The sequence below is a fragment of the Bos javanicus genome, chromosome 6 (assembly GCF_032452875.1).
Source record: "Bos javanicus breed banteng chromosome 6, ARS-OSU_banteng_1.0, whole genome shotgun sequence".
In the NCBI taxonomy this organism is placed as follows: Eukaryota; Metazoa; Chordata; class Mammalia; order Artiodactyla; family Bovidae; genus Bos; species Bos javanicus.
The window spans coordinates 92,889,093-92,905,403 of record NC_083873.1 but is presented as its reverse complement, the minus strand read 5'-3'; the positions used below and the strand labels follow the sequence as shown (position 1 = coordinate 92,905,403).

General features: G+C 37.4%; 1 protein-coding gene across 2 annotated transcripts in view; it reads right to left on the bottom strand.

The window, feature by feature from the left end:
• Window positions 1-16,311, bottom strand: part of MRPL1 (mitochondrial ribosomal protein L1) — a 71,609-nt gene that overhangs the window by 31,217 nt on the left and 24,081 nt on the right. For both annotated transcript variants that reach the window (XM_061420568.1, XM_061420569.1), the window contains exons 4-6: window positions 15,225-15,308; window positions 13,431-13,502; window positions 6,489-6,600 (exon numbers count right to left, since the gene is read on the bottom strand). In XM_061420568.1, the coding sequence (XP_061276552.1) occupies window positions 6,489-6,600; window positions 13,431-13,502; window positions 15,225-15,308 (268 nt within the window). The remainder of the gene's footprint in view (window positions 1-6,488; window positions 6,601-13,430; window positions 13,503-15,224; window positions 15,309-16,311) is intronic.

Genomic DNA, 16,311 nt, shown 5'->3' with positions numbered 1-16,311 from the left:
ACTGGACTACTCAAGGAGGACATTAGGGACTCATTCAAGACTCCTCTCTCCCTTACCTTCCACACCTAATTAGTAACTCCTGTTAATTTTACCTCCTCACTATTCCACAACAGCCTTCTTCGTCGTCGTCACTGTTACTGCTCAGATTCTGCCCTTATTCCTCTTCCCCCTAGCCCGCTGCATTCGCTACCTCACTGTTCTCTGTTCTTAAAATTTCATTATCCTCACATCACCACCCTATCACTTACAAAGCTCCCATATAGAGTCATTCTAGCAAGCAAATCATATTTCATTCCTCTGAGCAATAGATTTCAACAGCACCTACCTTCACAGAGGATAAAAATCTAATCTCCATAGTATGGCACACAAAGTCCTCCATGATCTGGCCCACTGCTTATCACTGCTAACCCCACTGACCTATCTGATAGCATGTTACGTAACAAACGATAGAAAGCTAGTTATAATTTTCTGAACACAACTGGCTGACTCACACTTTTGTGCGTTAGAACAGGCCATTTCTTCCACCTGGAATGTTCTCCCCATGAAGTCAGGAAAGAAAATGCCTATATATGGTTAAAGTCTCAACTTCACTGCTACCTTCTTTATATAATCTGATTCTACAAGGTGTTCCTCATTCCTCTAAGCACTTTGTACATTTTCTACTAGCACACTTCCTGCATCTTAGAGCAGCAGTTTGTTACTATCTCTCACCTGTCAATTTTCATCTCCTTAAAGCTGGGAACTATCTATTCATCTTTTAATCTTCAGCACTAAGTGTACTGCCTGGCACACAGTAGACACCCAATAAATATATGCTGATTCAATAAATGAGCTATAAAGGTAGAAACGATATATGAAGCCATGAAAAAGAATGACTTCTAAAATAATTAGGAAAAACTTTTTTAAAAAAAGAAAAAAGTAATTGTGGAACATGTATAGCTAGTTTAGGAATTATAGGGAGTCAATAGTAACAGAGGGTCATATGCATCATGTACTTAGCCTGTGCTGAGCTCTTGCACATTATAATAAAAACACCATGGGGACATGTTATCATGAAATCCATTTTGGAGATGAAAAACAAAGGCACAAAAATGTTCAAAAATTTTTTCAAAGTCACAGTGAGAGATAAAGCCAAGACAGAAGGAGGTCTATGCTAGCCACCCTTTAATTCTGCTTTTCAATATAGCCCAAGATTAAATCTTTCCCACTATTTTTAGGGCTTTGAGATTATGTAGTTATAGCCTCCTCTTTCTCTATTTTCTTTTTTCTCTGTGCTTTTACATTTGTCTACTTTTCTCCTCTTTCTTTTCCTTTCTCTTCTCCTAATTCTATTTAATTTTCATAATGAACATAATCTATACTAACATATAGGTATTTCATACTAATGTACCTTCTCTCTTCTTCACCAGGGAATATGACAGGGATAAAGAAAGTAGAATGTAAGGAGGCAGGGAAGACAAAGGAGGAGTAGTTAGGAAAAAAAAGTGTTAAGATTGTACAGTGTATGTTGGTGGGAATGCAAACTAGTAGTACAGCCACTATGGAGAACAGTGTGGAGATTCCTTAAAAAACTGGAAACAGAACTGCCTTATGATCCAGCAATCCCACTGCTGGGCATACACACTGAGGAAACCAGAAGGAAAAGAGACACGTGTACCCCAATGTTCATCGCAGCACTGTTTATAATAGCCAGGACATGGAAGCAACCTAGATGCCCATCAGTAGATGAATGGATAAGAAAGCTGTGGTGCATATACACAATGGAGTATTACTCAGCCATTAAAAAGAATACATTTGAACCAGTACTAATGAGGTGGATGAAACTGGAGCCTATTATTCAGAGTGAAGTAAGCCAGAAAGAAAAACACCAATACAGTATACTAATGCATATATATGTAATTTAGAAAGATGGTAACAATAACCCTGTATACAAGACAGCAAAAGAGACACTGATGTATAGAACAGTCTTTTGGACTCTGTGGGAGAGGGAGAGGGTGGGATGACATGGGAGAATGGCATTGAAATACATATAATATCATGTATGAAACGAGTCGCCAGTCCAGGTTTGATGCACTATACTGGATGCTTGGGGCTGGTGCACTGGGACGACCCAGAGGGATGGTATGGGGAGGGAGGAGGGAGGAGGGTTCAGGATGGGGAACACATATATACCTGTGGCAGATTCATTTCGATATTTGGCAAAACCAATACAATATTGTAAAGTTTAAAAATAAAATAAAATAAAAAATATATATATTGTACAGTGTAAAAATTAGTATCAAGAAAAAGAGAAAATTAAAAAGAGACCTTTAAATGTGACAAAAGAAAGAACAGAGATTAGTAGTGAGAGCAACATTTGAGCTGAGTTATGAGAGAAAAGTATGTAAGGAAGAATAACAATTGGAAAGGAAATAGAGACAGCCAATCACTAAAGAGACATGCCTGAGAAACTTGGTATGAGACAACAGAAAGAAGTAAGATCACTGCTATAAAGGACAGTGGAAACAAATAAAGGTTTTGAGGTTATGTGCTTTGTTTTGGTCTATTTCTTTAACTAGAGAAATCTGAGTTAATTAAATTAAAAATAAATGCTTAGTAAGTCAGCTTGTCTAGTGCAGAAAACAAAACTATTCACTCTGTACCCGTATGGACTTTCTCTTGTTCATAGCCATCACATTCAAGGCTTGACACATATGATATGTTTGTTGAGTACCTACTATGTGCCAGATGCTATTCTAGGTCATGAGACTATACTAGTGGACAAAACCAAAAACGCCCTTATGCTAATGGAAGAAATTGAACACACATCCACAAATTAAAAATGTAAGATGCCAAGATTGATAAGCCTTAAAAGAAAGAAGGTAAAAATACGATAATGAGAAATCTAGTGGTAATGGGAAGTGGAGATTAATATTTAAATAGAATGGTCACAGAAGGTCTCTCCATCTAGGTGATACTTGAATAAGAATGTGAGCCAGACAAATTAGTAAAAAGCATTACAGACAGATAGGACAATGAATCCAAAGACCTGAGAAGGGAGAAAACTTGGTGTGTATGAGTAACAGCAAGGAAGCAACTATGGCTGGAGTAAGGGAAATAAAGAAGATCAATAGCACCAGTTGTAATACATCACTAATTCATCTATAGCAGTAATAATCATACCTAATCATCACTGGAATCTTTCACACATAAATAGTTTTAAATTATTAGTACACAAGAGAGGGAAATTTAGAAAAATTTCAAATTTGTTACCCTGCAAAAATTCCATTTGCTTTATCATTTTTCTTCATATGACCAAAAAATTCTAATTGTTTCAATAATGCAAGCAATACTCTTAAGTACAGCATGTTGATCTATGAGCTAAAAATAACTGACATTAGATTTCAATCATTTTACATCCATTACTCTCAAATACAATACAAAAGCAACTTCCTTACAGAAAGCAGTGCCCTACTCAGTAGATGTGAATACTCTATAGACAAGCCTGCTGGAATATCCTTTTGACAAGACTCCCAACTGCAACACTGATGTTCAGTTCTAAGAGCTATGTGTTAAGAGGAACACACAGTAATGGGTCCGATTTTCTAATCATGTCCCTTACCTGCCAACAACTTAGTATGCTTTATAAGTCAAGATATTTTCACACTAGTATTTTCTGTTTAGTAAATGTTAGTAACATTAGGAATAAAGAAAACTTTTAAAATATCAATAAAATGTATATATCTATGTTAGATATGAAAAAATGTTAGAGTTTACATTGTGGCAGGGAACTGGGGGGAAGCTAGTTGACAAGGAAAATGAAACCCAATTTCTTCCAAAGAAATTTTGAAAAGCAAGTTTTAAATGTCTTTTTTTTAATGAGATAAAAAAGAAATACTAAGAAAATATGCCAAATGTGCATTGGGAAAAAAAGAGAACTTGCTTATAGTTACGTAAGCAATTAAAATAAAACAAAACTGCAGCATTAAACATGCTGCAAAATGTGCACATTCAGTCCAGCCAAGTTAGTTACACCCACTCCCATTACAAAGACAAAATGTAAGACAAAATGGGAAACTAATGAGCTCAGCTGCAGGGGCTTGTTTGTTTGTTTTTTAATTCCATCCATTGCTCAAAACGTAATTCCTACTTTACCCTTACATCTTTTGTTGGATGTAAGGGGAATCAAATGTTCCTAAACAAGAATCTGAATAAGCTCTAAAAATGCATAAAACAAGCTTCATTTGTTCTAATGCACATCTGGTGTACTCTGTTTTAACATTTTTGACAGGTTAATCGTTTGTCTTCATGTTTAAAGAACACAAATGTTTTGCCAGTGCTGTTGAACAGATCGTGTGGGGGTGAGAAGAAAAAGCTGGGGAAGGTGAAAGGTCTGTCTGTTTTTCCAAGATGCTTTGGTAAGCAAATAGAGGTAGGGGACATACCTAGGTAACTTGACCATAGTATACAGAAGCTATGATTCATTATGAAAGCAGAAATAAAGTAAAGCCCACTAATAAAAATAAACATTTTCAGGGGAAACTTTTCTTATTTGTGATGAAGAAATGTTCTTTGAAAACCTTTCAGACTAAAACTAATTATCCCAAATTTTGTGATGAAAATGGCAATTAAAAAACCTCAACACTAAAGGAAACTGAGACCAAAAATTATTCAAAGAATGGATAAAGTTCGCAAAGGTGACAAAATTAATTTCCATGAAAAACCAGTTAACCGTGCAAAGCAATGAGCGAGCTGAATACAGATAAACTCGGTATTCAGTTTTACTTTTAATTGACTATATTTAGTATTATTTGGCTTTATTGAGCTTGAATTCAATTAGGAAAAAACTTAAGAGACTTACCCTCAAATTCAACTGCAATTCTGGTTTAATTTTTAAAATAATGTTCAATTTCAGGTCTTATTTAGGAAAGAATGTAGTGTGATTCCATGAAAACAAACACTACTATAATGGAAATTCCTACTAACAAGCACCAAACCTCCGTCCAATATCTCACAAGGATGTGTTATTCATTGCAGGCTATTAAAAATAAACAAAACTCCAATATAACAAAAGAACTGAAGAGTCCATTTGAATTTGCTTACAGTACAGAACATGGTCTTTAACTCAGATGAGCATTAGTGGCTATCATGTATGAAGAATTTTAGCAGGATTTTTTTTAGCTCAACTAGAGTTAAAATTTGAAGATCTAGTAAAATAATTTTAAAATATCTGCTCTTTTACCTTACAAAATTTTATTTGAAAAAACATCTATCTACAGCAGATATTCAGCACCACCTAAAAGGAACTATGTCTGCTAGTGAATGTACTCTTTCCTCCCAAACCTACTCCCCATTTGCATTAATGATATCAACTTATTAGAAGAGATCCCTAGGCTGAAAAATCTCAGCATCATTTGACTCTTTCCTTTCTTTCTCTCAACATGTCCATTGCTAACTACATAGTGCAAAGTTCTATTATCTTTGACATCTGTCCTCTTTACTCCAGACTCATTATGAAGACTTTAAGCCTCACCTTTATTAATCTCTGGCAACTGCATCTGAACTGGTCTCCTTGCATGATTTCATGCCAGTACATTTTACACACTCTTGCTAGATTAAAGCTCTAAAGAATCCCCCAACTTAAAAAAACTTCTAAGAGAGTCCTGCTGAATACAGAATCAAGGTCCAAATTTCTGAGGATCTTATTCAAGATTCTGCTCAATACAGCATCAATCTACCTTTCTAACATATTCTTTTTCATTTCAAAGTAGGGGTACCATTCACTACCGCCAAAGAAAACTAACTGATATTTCTTCAATGCAGTCTGTAATTTCTGACTTACTTCAGTGTCTATGATTAACAGATTCTACTTAAAATATCCCTCTTAGTCTGCTCATCAAATTATTCAACGTACAGTTTAAACGTCACCCCCTTTAAGATGCCTTCTCTGATTTCCCCATCTACGTATAAATTCCTCCTCTAATGAACATCTACTGCATCTTGTGAATTTATCATATAATACTTCATACTTTATAACAAGGCTATTTATGGAGCACCCGTACTTTTCTTACTAAATTTCGTAAGGGGCAAATATTCACAAGGGGAAAGTTTCTCAGGGAAAATAACTGCAGAACCATACACAGAAAGCCAGCATATACAGATGATGAAAGCTAACATAAACGAGCATACGTGTTGTTTTGATAAAGAGACATAAGATAGTATGATGATAATATACCTAGTGGGTAATGTGTTCCACTAATTTAAAACAAGAATATGGCCTAAATTTAAAGATCTGGTATTATAAAGCAACTAGGTTTTCAAATTACATTAAATCACCAATATTAATGCCAAAGGAAAAAAATTCTACACGTTCTTGTGTAACACAAAACTGAAATACCAGAGCATAGTATTTACTCTACACATATATTAGCAATTTTGTTTTCTAATTAAACATATATATTAGAAAGTTGTTGACAGAGTACTGAAGTAGTAAAAGAACTCTCCCTTACTTCGATTAAACTTAGGAAATCTTGTTTTCAGTTTCTTCCTTAATGGATTAAGCTCGGGCATTATTTCTGGAACAGCTATATAAAAATCTGCTTGAATTTCATCATCCAAAATCTGAAAATCAGAAGGGAAAAGATAACCTTAGATTACAGAAAAGGCTTTATTTTTCTAAAAATAAGGTCTAATGTAGTAATCATTTTTTACAATTTAGAAAATACATATTAAGCACAATTCCTTTCTTTAAACACAAGGATCATATGAACATATTTACCAATTAGGAAAATCTTCAGAAGCAAAACATTTTCTAATGTTTGCTTTTAAAAAATAGCCACATCCATTATAAACAAACATTTAACAGGTTTAATTCTTCCTTGGGGTTATGTTAATCAAAAGTGCTGATTACTCATGTTGGTTCTACAAGCTAGAACACTGCACTGATGTGTACGTGGTTCATACAGTCCCCAAAAAGTTGAATTTGTATGTCCATCAAAACTGAAAAAAAATGCTGAAATTTTTGCAAGATCACATGTAAAATTAATAATCACTAGCTGCCAAATCATTAGCAACCACATCGCTTTCTAAATTTGGAGCACCAAGACAACTGAAACGAAAATTCCTTTTGCCTCCAAAAAATAAAGGAGGAGTGGGATGGTCAAAGACAAGTTTACTTATAGTTTATTATGCGTAGTCTAATTCCATTCTAAGAGTAAAGAGAATAATTTCAGTTTTTAGAAGACATTTTAAAGTAACTCAGGCAGGTACTCAGAATAATTACTTTACTTCTACAGTATACTCCATTTAAAAATTTAGCTGACTTAAAATTGAAGCAACTGTTTAGAGTAATACTGCCTGGGCAACAATTATCTTACCAATGATTCTCTTTGCATAAAATCTTACCACAATATGTCATTCAAAGCCTTAGTTTGGGGTTACACATTAAACTATAAAAACTTGAACTCTAGCAAAATTAAGCATGATTCTGGAATTTTATTTTCCTGTTACTATTTTTTCTTTATACAAATTCTTTACTCCCTAAATGGCATACTATGCTCCCCTGAACAATAATAGAAAGAAAGATAGCACTAAGTTGTCTCTGACTCTTGTGATCTCATGAACTGTAGTCTGCCAGGCTCTTCTGTGCATGGGATTCTCCAGGCAAAAATACTGGAGTGGGTTGTCATTTCCTTCTCCAGGGGAACTTCCCAACCCAGGAATTAAACTCAGGTCTCCTACATTACAGGCAGATCCTTTACTGACTGAGCTACGTGGGAAGCCCTGAACAATAATAATTTACATAAAAAGAATCCTTGGCATGTGACAAGTATTCTTAGAATACTTGTAATGTACTAAGTATACTTCGAATACTTGTAACGTGCTAAACACGTTACATGGTTTAGTTCACCAAGTGTATACAACAACCCTACAAGGCAAGTACTAATATTGACCACACATTCTAGGCAAGGAAGTTGAGGGCTTCAGTTCAGTTCAGTCGCTCAGTCGTGTCCGACTCTTTGCAACCTAAGAATCGCAGCACGCCAGGCCTCCCTGTCCATCACCATCTTCTGGAGTTGACTCAAACTCACATCCATAGAGTCAGTGATGCCAACCAGCCATTTCATCCTCTGTCATCCCCTTCTCCTCCTGCCCCCAATCCCTCCCAGCATCAGAGTCTTTTCCAATAAGTCAACTCTTCGCATGAGGTGGCCAAAGTACTGGAGTTTCAGTTTTAGCATCATTCCTTCCCAAGAAATCCCAGGGCTGATCTCTTTCAGAATGGACTGGTTGGATCTCCTTGCAGTTCAAGGGACTCTCAAGAGTCTTCTCCAACACCACAGTTCAAAAGCATCAATTCTTCAGTGCTCAGCTTTCTTCACAGTCCAACTCTCACATCCATATATGACCACTGGAAAAACCATAGCCTTGACTAGACAGACCTTTGTTGGCAAAGTAGTATCTCTGCTTTTCAATATGCTATCTAGGTTGGCCATAACTTTTCTTCCAAGGAGTAAGCGTCTTTTAATTTCATGGCTGCAATCACCATCTGCAGTGATTTGGGAGCCCAAAAAAATAAAGTCTGACACTGTTTCCACTGTTTCCCCATCTATTTCCCATGACGTGATGGGACCAGATGCCATGATCTTCGTTTTCTGAATGTTGAGCTTTAAGCCAACTTTTTCACTCTCCTCTTTCACTTTCATCAAGAGGCTTTTGAGTTCTTCTTCACTTTCTGCCATAAGGGTGGTGTCAACTGCATATCTGAGATGATTGATATTTCTCCTGGCAATCTTGATTCCAGCTTGTGCTTCATCCAGCCCAGCGTTTCTCATGATGTACTCTGCATAGAAGTTAAATCAGCAGAGTGACAATATGCAGCCTTGACGTACTCCTTTTCCTATTTGGAACCAGTCTGTTTTTCCATGTCCCGTTCTAACTGTTGTTTCTTGACCTGCATATAAGTTTCTCAAGAGGCAGGTCAGGTGATCTGGTATTCCCATCTCTTAAAGAATTTTCCACAGTTTATTGTGATCCACACAGTCAAAGGCTTTGGCATAGTCAATAAGCAGAAATAGATGTTTTTCTGGAACTCTCTTCCTTTTTCGATGATCCAGAGGATGTTGGCAATTTGATCTCTGGATCCTCTGCCGTTTCTAAAACCAGGGCTTAGGGAGGACAAATCAGTCTGCACTTTTAAGTGGCAGACCCAGAACCAAACAAAGGCAGTTTGGCTCCAAAATCAGGGCTCTCATCACTACAAATATGAAAGCAGAGGCAATTTTGAAACATCAAAGAACTATATGTGAAATTTCCAAGCCAAGATTTTCTAATCCTGATTCTAAAACATTTTCCTTTGGATTAAATTAAAATTATGTTTGAAAGTTATGCTCCAGGTAGCCTTTAAGATGATATCATAAAATATCACAAAACTCTATAGATGGAAATCACAATTTAGAGACAAGTAAAAATGAAACAACTTTAAAATCCCTCAGAACCAAGCATACTTGTGACATTTCACATGTATTAAAATTAAAGCAAAATGTACTTAAAGCAATTCAGTTCAGTCAGTTCAGTCACTCAGTCGTGTCTGACTCTTTGCAACCCCATGGACTGTAGCACTCCAGGCTTCCCTGTCCATCACCAAATCCCAGAGCATACTCAAACTCATGTCCATTGAGTCAGTGATACCATCCAACCATCTCATCCTCTGTTGTCCCTTCCTCCTCCTGTCTTCAATCTTTCCCAGCATCAGGGTCTTTTCAAATCAGTCAGTTCTTCCCATGAGGTGGGCAAAGTATTGAAGTTTCAGCTTCAGCATAACTCCTTCCAATGAATACTCAGGACTGATTTACTTTAGGACTGACTGGTTTAATCTCCTTGCAGTCCAAGGGACTCTCAAGAGTCTTCACCAACACCACAGTTCAAAAGCATCAATTCATCAGCACTCAGCTTTCTTTACAATCCAACTTTCACATCCATACATGACTACTGGAAAAACCATAGCTTTGATTAGGTGGACCTTTATTGGCAAAGTAATGCCTCTGCTTTTTAGTATGCTGTCTAGGTTGGTGATAGCTTTTCTTCCAAGGAGCAAGCGTCTTCTAATTTCATGGTTGCAGTCACCACCTGCAGTGATTTTGGAGCCCAGGAAAATAAAGTCTCTCACCGTTTCCACTGTTTCCCCATCTATTTGCCATAAAGTGACAGGTTTGGATGCCATGATCTTAGTTTTCTGAACGTTGAGCTTTAAGCCAACTTTTTTACTCTCCTCTTTCACTTTCATCAAGAGGCTCTTCATTTCTTCTTCACTTTTTGCCATAAGGGTGGTATTACCTGCATAGCTGAGGTTATTGATATTTCTCCCGACAATCTTGATTACAGCTGTGCTTCACCCAGCCCAGCATTTCACATGATGTACCCTGCATATAAGTTAAATAAACAGGGTGACATTATACAGCCTTGACGTACTCCTTTCCCTATTTTGAACCAGTCTGTTATTTCATGTCCAGTTCTAACTGTTGCTTCTTGACCTACATTCTAGAACTAACACCCAAATAAGACGTCCTTTTCATTATAGGGGACTGGAATGCAAAAGTAGGAAGTTAAGTGATACCTAGAGTAACAGGCAAATTTGGCCTTGGAGTACAAAATGAAGCAGGTCAAAGGCTAACAGAGCTTTGCCAAGAGAACGCACTGGTCATAGCAAACACCCTCTTCCAACAACACCAGAGAAGACTCTACACATGGCCTTACCATATGGTCAATAGTGAGATTAGACTGATTTATTCTTTGCAGCCAAAAATGAAGAAGCTCTATACAATCAGCAAAAACAAGACAGGGAACTGACTGTGGCTCAGATCATGAACTCCTTATTGCTAAATTCAGACTGAAATTGAAGAAAATAAGGAAAACCACCAGACCATTCCGGTATGACCTAAATCCCTTACAATTATACAGAAGTGACAAATAGATTCAAAGGATTAGATCTGATAGAGTACCTGAAGAACTATGGACAGAGGTTCATAATATTGTACAGGCAGTGATCAAGACCATCCCCAAGAAAAAGAAATGCAAAATTCAAAACGGTTGTCTGATGAGGCCTTACAAATAGCTGAGAAGAGAAGAGAAGCAAAAGGCAAAGGAGAAAAGGAAAGATATACCCATTTGAATGCAGAGTTCTGAAGAACAGCATGGAGAGATGTGCCTCTTCTTCCCACATCTTTAAAAAAATAAATGTCTGCTTCAAGAATATACAATGGAGAAAAGACAATTTCTTTAACAAGTGGGTCTAGGAAAACTGGTCAACCACTTGTAAAAGAATGAAACTAGAACACTTTCTAACACCATACACAAAAATAAACTCAAAATGGATTAAAGATCTAAACATATGAGCAGAAATGATAAAATTCCTAGAGAAAAACATAGGCAAAACACTCTCCAACATAAATCACAGCAGGATCCTCTATGATCCACCTCCCAGAGTAATGGAAATAAAAGCAAAAATAAACAAATGGGACCTAATTAAACCTAAAAGCTTTGACACAATGAAGGAAACTATAAGGTGAAAAGACAGCCTTCAGAATGGGAGAAAATAATAGCAAATGAAGCAACTGACATGAATTAATCTCAAAAATATACAACCTCAATTCAGCTCAATTCCAGAAAAATAAACGACCCAATCAAAAAATGGGCCAAAGAACTAAATAGACATTTCTCCAAAGAAGACATTCAGATGGCTAACAAACACATGAAAAGATGCTCAACATCACTCATTATCAGAGAAATGCAAATCAAAACCACAATGAGGTACCATCTCACGCTGGTCAGAATGGCCATCACCAAAAAGTCTACAAACAATAAATGCTGGAGAGGGTGAGGAGAAAAGGGAACCCTCTTACATGTTGGTGGGAATACAAACTAGTACAGCCACTATGGAGAACAGTGTGGAGATTCCTTAAAAAACTGGAAATAGAACTGCCATATGATCCAGCAAGCCCACTGCTGGGCATACACACAGAGGAACCAGAATTGAAAGAGACACGTGCACCCCAATGTTCATCGCAGCACTGTTTACAATAGCCAGGACCTGGAAGCAACCTAGATGTCCATCGGCAGATGAATGGATCAGAAAGCTGTGGTACATATACACAATGGAGTATTACTCAGCCATTAAAAAGAATACATTTGAATCAGTTCTAATGAGGTGGATAAAACTGGAGCCTATTATACAGAGTGAAGTAAGTCAGAAAGAAAAACAGCAATACAGTATACCAACACATATATATGGAATTTAGAAAGATGGTTACGATGCCCCTATATGTGAGACAGCAAAAGACACAGTTATAAAGAACAGTCTTCTGGACTCTGTGGGAGAAGGCGAGAGTGGGATGATTTGAGAGAATAGCACTGAAACATGTATATTATCATATGTGAAACAGATCGCCAGTCCAGGTTCGATGCATGAGACACAGTGCTCAGGGCTGGTGCACTGGGATGACCCTGAGGGATGGGATGGGGAGGGAGGTGAGAGGAGGGTTCAGGATGGGGAACACATGTACACCCATGGCTGATTCATGTCAATGTACGGCAAAAACGACTACAATATTGTAAAGTAATTAGCCTCCAATTAAAATAAATAAATTAATTGAAACAAACAAATGTCTTTGCTTCAAATGGGCTCCACCAGTTCTTTGTTATTTTCTCAAGGTAGGCTGCATAACATTTTTTTGCCTATACCACTTGAACTGATGGAGCTGGGAGAGCAGGTGTGGTAAAATTTAAGAGTAACCAAAAGTACCATATTATAGAGGTCAGATACTGTCCTTTGTAATCGACTAAAGTAAATCACACTTTGCACTCCAATAAGGCAAAATAAACATCTGGCCTTTGAAATATGAATCAGATCAGATCAGATCAGTCACTCAGTCGTGTCTGACTCTTTGCGACCCCATGAATCGCAGCACGCCAGGCTTCCCTGTCCATCACCAACTCCCGGAGTTCACTGAGACTCACGTCCATCAAGTCAGTGATGCCATCCAGCCATCTCATCCTCTGTTGTCCCCTTCTTCTCCTGCCCCCAATCCCTCCGAATAGGATATCCATATAGGCTACCTTTCAGATTTCACCTTAAATCTCACATTTAAAACCACAAGAGTCATACTGTCCTTTCCAGTCTATCCATTAAATTCTCACAAACACATATAAGAAAGAAACAAAAAAATCATAAATACAAATCAAATATAACTAATATCAGGCTGTCTGGATAGTTTTTTCTTAGCTTGATTTTGAGACTCAAAAGATTAGGAAAATCATTTGTTCTGTAAAGCTCTACTAACCACTTTATCAAAAGATATGAATAGAGTAGTTACATTCCACATGTAATAAATCAATGGATGGCAAAGATAACAGAACAATTTCTGTAAGTAATGAATAAGAAAACAATACCATACCTTCTGAATGAGATTAGTTCCTCCTGCAAATGCAGCTCCATTTTCTTCTGCTATTTTAATTTCTGAAGCATTCTACCAAAAAATACAATAGTTTGAACATTAGTCTTTAAACAAATTCAGTCTGCTTTCAAGTATTTTGTCAGAAATACCACAGTTCAAAATAAAAACTGTATTTTTTACTTTTAATTGAAAGTGCATCAGTTTTCAACTAGATACATCAGAGATAGTACATTCAGAACAAGCTTAGTTTGTAGGCGATTAAGGCATTTCTTCAGAGAAGGCAATGGCACCCCACTCCAGTACTCTTGCCTGGAAAATCCCATGGACGAAGGAGCCTGGCAGGCTGCAGTCCATGGGGTCGCTAAGAGTCGGACACGACTGAGCGACTTCCCTTTCACTTTTCACTTTCATGCATTGGAGAAGGAAATGGCAACCCACTCCAGTGTTCTTGCCTGGAGAATCCCAGGGACTGGGGAGCCTGGTGAGCTGCCGTCTATGGGGTCGCACAGAGTCGGACACGACTGAAGCGACTTAGCAATAGCAATAGCAAGGCATTTCTTGAGAGTCCTTTGGACTGCAAGGAGATCCAATCAGTCCATTCTAAAGGGGATCAGTCCTGGGTATTCACTGGAAGGACTGATGCTAAAGCTGAAACTCCAATACTTTGGCCACCTCATTCGAAGAGTTGACTCATTGGAAAAGACTCTGATGCTGGGAGGGATTGGGAGCAGGAGGAGAAGGGGACGACAGAGGATGAGATGGCTGGATGGCATCACCGACTCGATGGACGTGGGTTTGGGTGAACTCCGGGAGTTGGTGATAGACAGGGAGGCCTGGCATGAGGCAATTCATGGGGTTGCAAAGAGTCAGACACAACTGAGTGACTAAACTGAACTGAAGGCATTTCTTGACTAATATATGAGGAAATATGTCCAAATGGCATATTTAAAACCCACCAAGTGTTCCTAAGTCTCCAATGTCATCAATACATCATTTTCCAAAAATAACAGATTAAAATATATTTAGTTTTGCTACTTTAAATGGAGACATTTTATCAATCCAGTATTGTAAGAGTAAAGGTTTTTAAATTTAAGAAATGAGAGCCAAAATTTAGCCTACTGTCTGAAAATCCAAAAGAAAAATACACAGTATTTGGGTTTTTTCTCTATATGCTTCATTTATACCATTTGGACTTACTGTAAAAATATGTCACTATTTACTCAAATTTTGTGGCATTCTAAGAGCTATATTCTCTACTTTTCTGGGGGAAAAAGCAAAGAATTTCTTCATTGTAAGTGAGACAGACGGCAGGAAGAAAAACAGTTTACAAAATAAATTCATCAGGATGTTATAAACAAATGTGCATAACACAAAAACAATGACAAAGAGCTGTATTACTATACTCGTTATTGCCGTGACTTTCTTGACTTTACAGACTAGATCATTTTAAAAGTGTGGTTTTTGTGTCTTCACAGCACTAAATGGCCCACTGCTTTAAAGTCAATGTTATTTTTGTCGTTTGGAGAGTTTCAGCAGGACGCAGCAGCTAGTAGGATAAATTCTTCTCTTGTGAGAAACATAAAATGGTAGATAATAATGATGAAGTTAATATTGTGGCTCAGCTCTTTCTCAAACTAATAATATGACCTCAAATAAGCCATTTAACTGCTTTGAGTTTCACATGGGGAAAATATTCTAGGGGGATGCCAGAATTTTCTCTAACTCTATTCAGTTATTCTAATCATTGATTAATGTGATGTGTCAAAAAACTAAAGGATATAAAAAGTTACTCACCCCTGTAAATACGGCAACTTTACTCATTTCTGAAATGAATGGGTATGGCAAACTAAGAACGCTGGCAAATGGCTCCACTTTTTTCTAAATATACAACAATGGAAAAACAATTATAAAAAATTCATTCATCTTTTCAATATCCAAAATATTCATTGATTACCTGTTAAAGCATAAGAGATTATATTTCCTTTGTAAGAAATCAAAATAAAGATATAAACCTCTTTCCCCAACTCCACACTCCCATGGCACGTGGCTTCTTTCTTTATAGCATTCACCACACAGTCTTACATATTAAATTAAGATCTGTGTTTGCAAAGGATCTCCTGCAATGCAGGAGACCCAGGTTCGATCCCTGGGTCGGGAAGATCCCCTGGAGAAGGAAATGGCAGTCCACTCCAGCACTCTTGCCTGGAAAATCCCATGGACGCAGGAGCCTGACAGGCTACAGTCCATGGGGTCGCAAAGAGTCAGTCACGACTGAGCGACTTCACTTTCACATTATCTTCCCGAGCACCTAGTACAAGGCTTTCCACATGATGAATGCCAATAAATGTTTTCTACCTTGAATTAAGTTCAAAAAAACATGTAATTTTTTTTTACATCATCAAGGAGGACATGTATACAGCTATGCACATTGAACAATATATCCAGCTAATCTGCTCAGTGGGTCACTTCTAATTTCCATGTTGATTCTAAACAATCAGGTGAATCTGATGATATTAACTCTAAATCCAAGACAGATTGCCAAATCTGCAAGGCTATTTCAAGCGGGCCTATTTTGAAACAACCTGGACCACCCACCACTTCTAGACATGTATGGGAAGTCAGTCGGAAAATCCCAAATAATGGCATGCATTTGAGGCACCCTAATATGGGTGGAGTTTTTACAGGACCTCAAAACTAATTTGTTTAGTCACTGGGCCAAGGACCTGCCTAGACCTGTGACTCGGATCTCTTAGGGAGACTTCACACGGAAACAAGTTCTAGGCCCATAGTTTTGGTGCAACCTTAAGGTCCAGAAAAAGAGTCGTTTCATAATTAAAACTGATTGAAAGATCATATTTTTAGAAAAACTTGAGTAAGATAA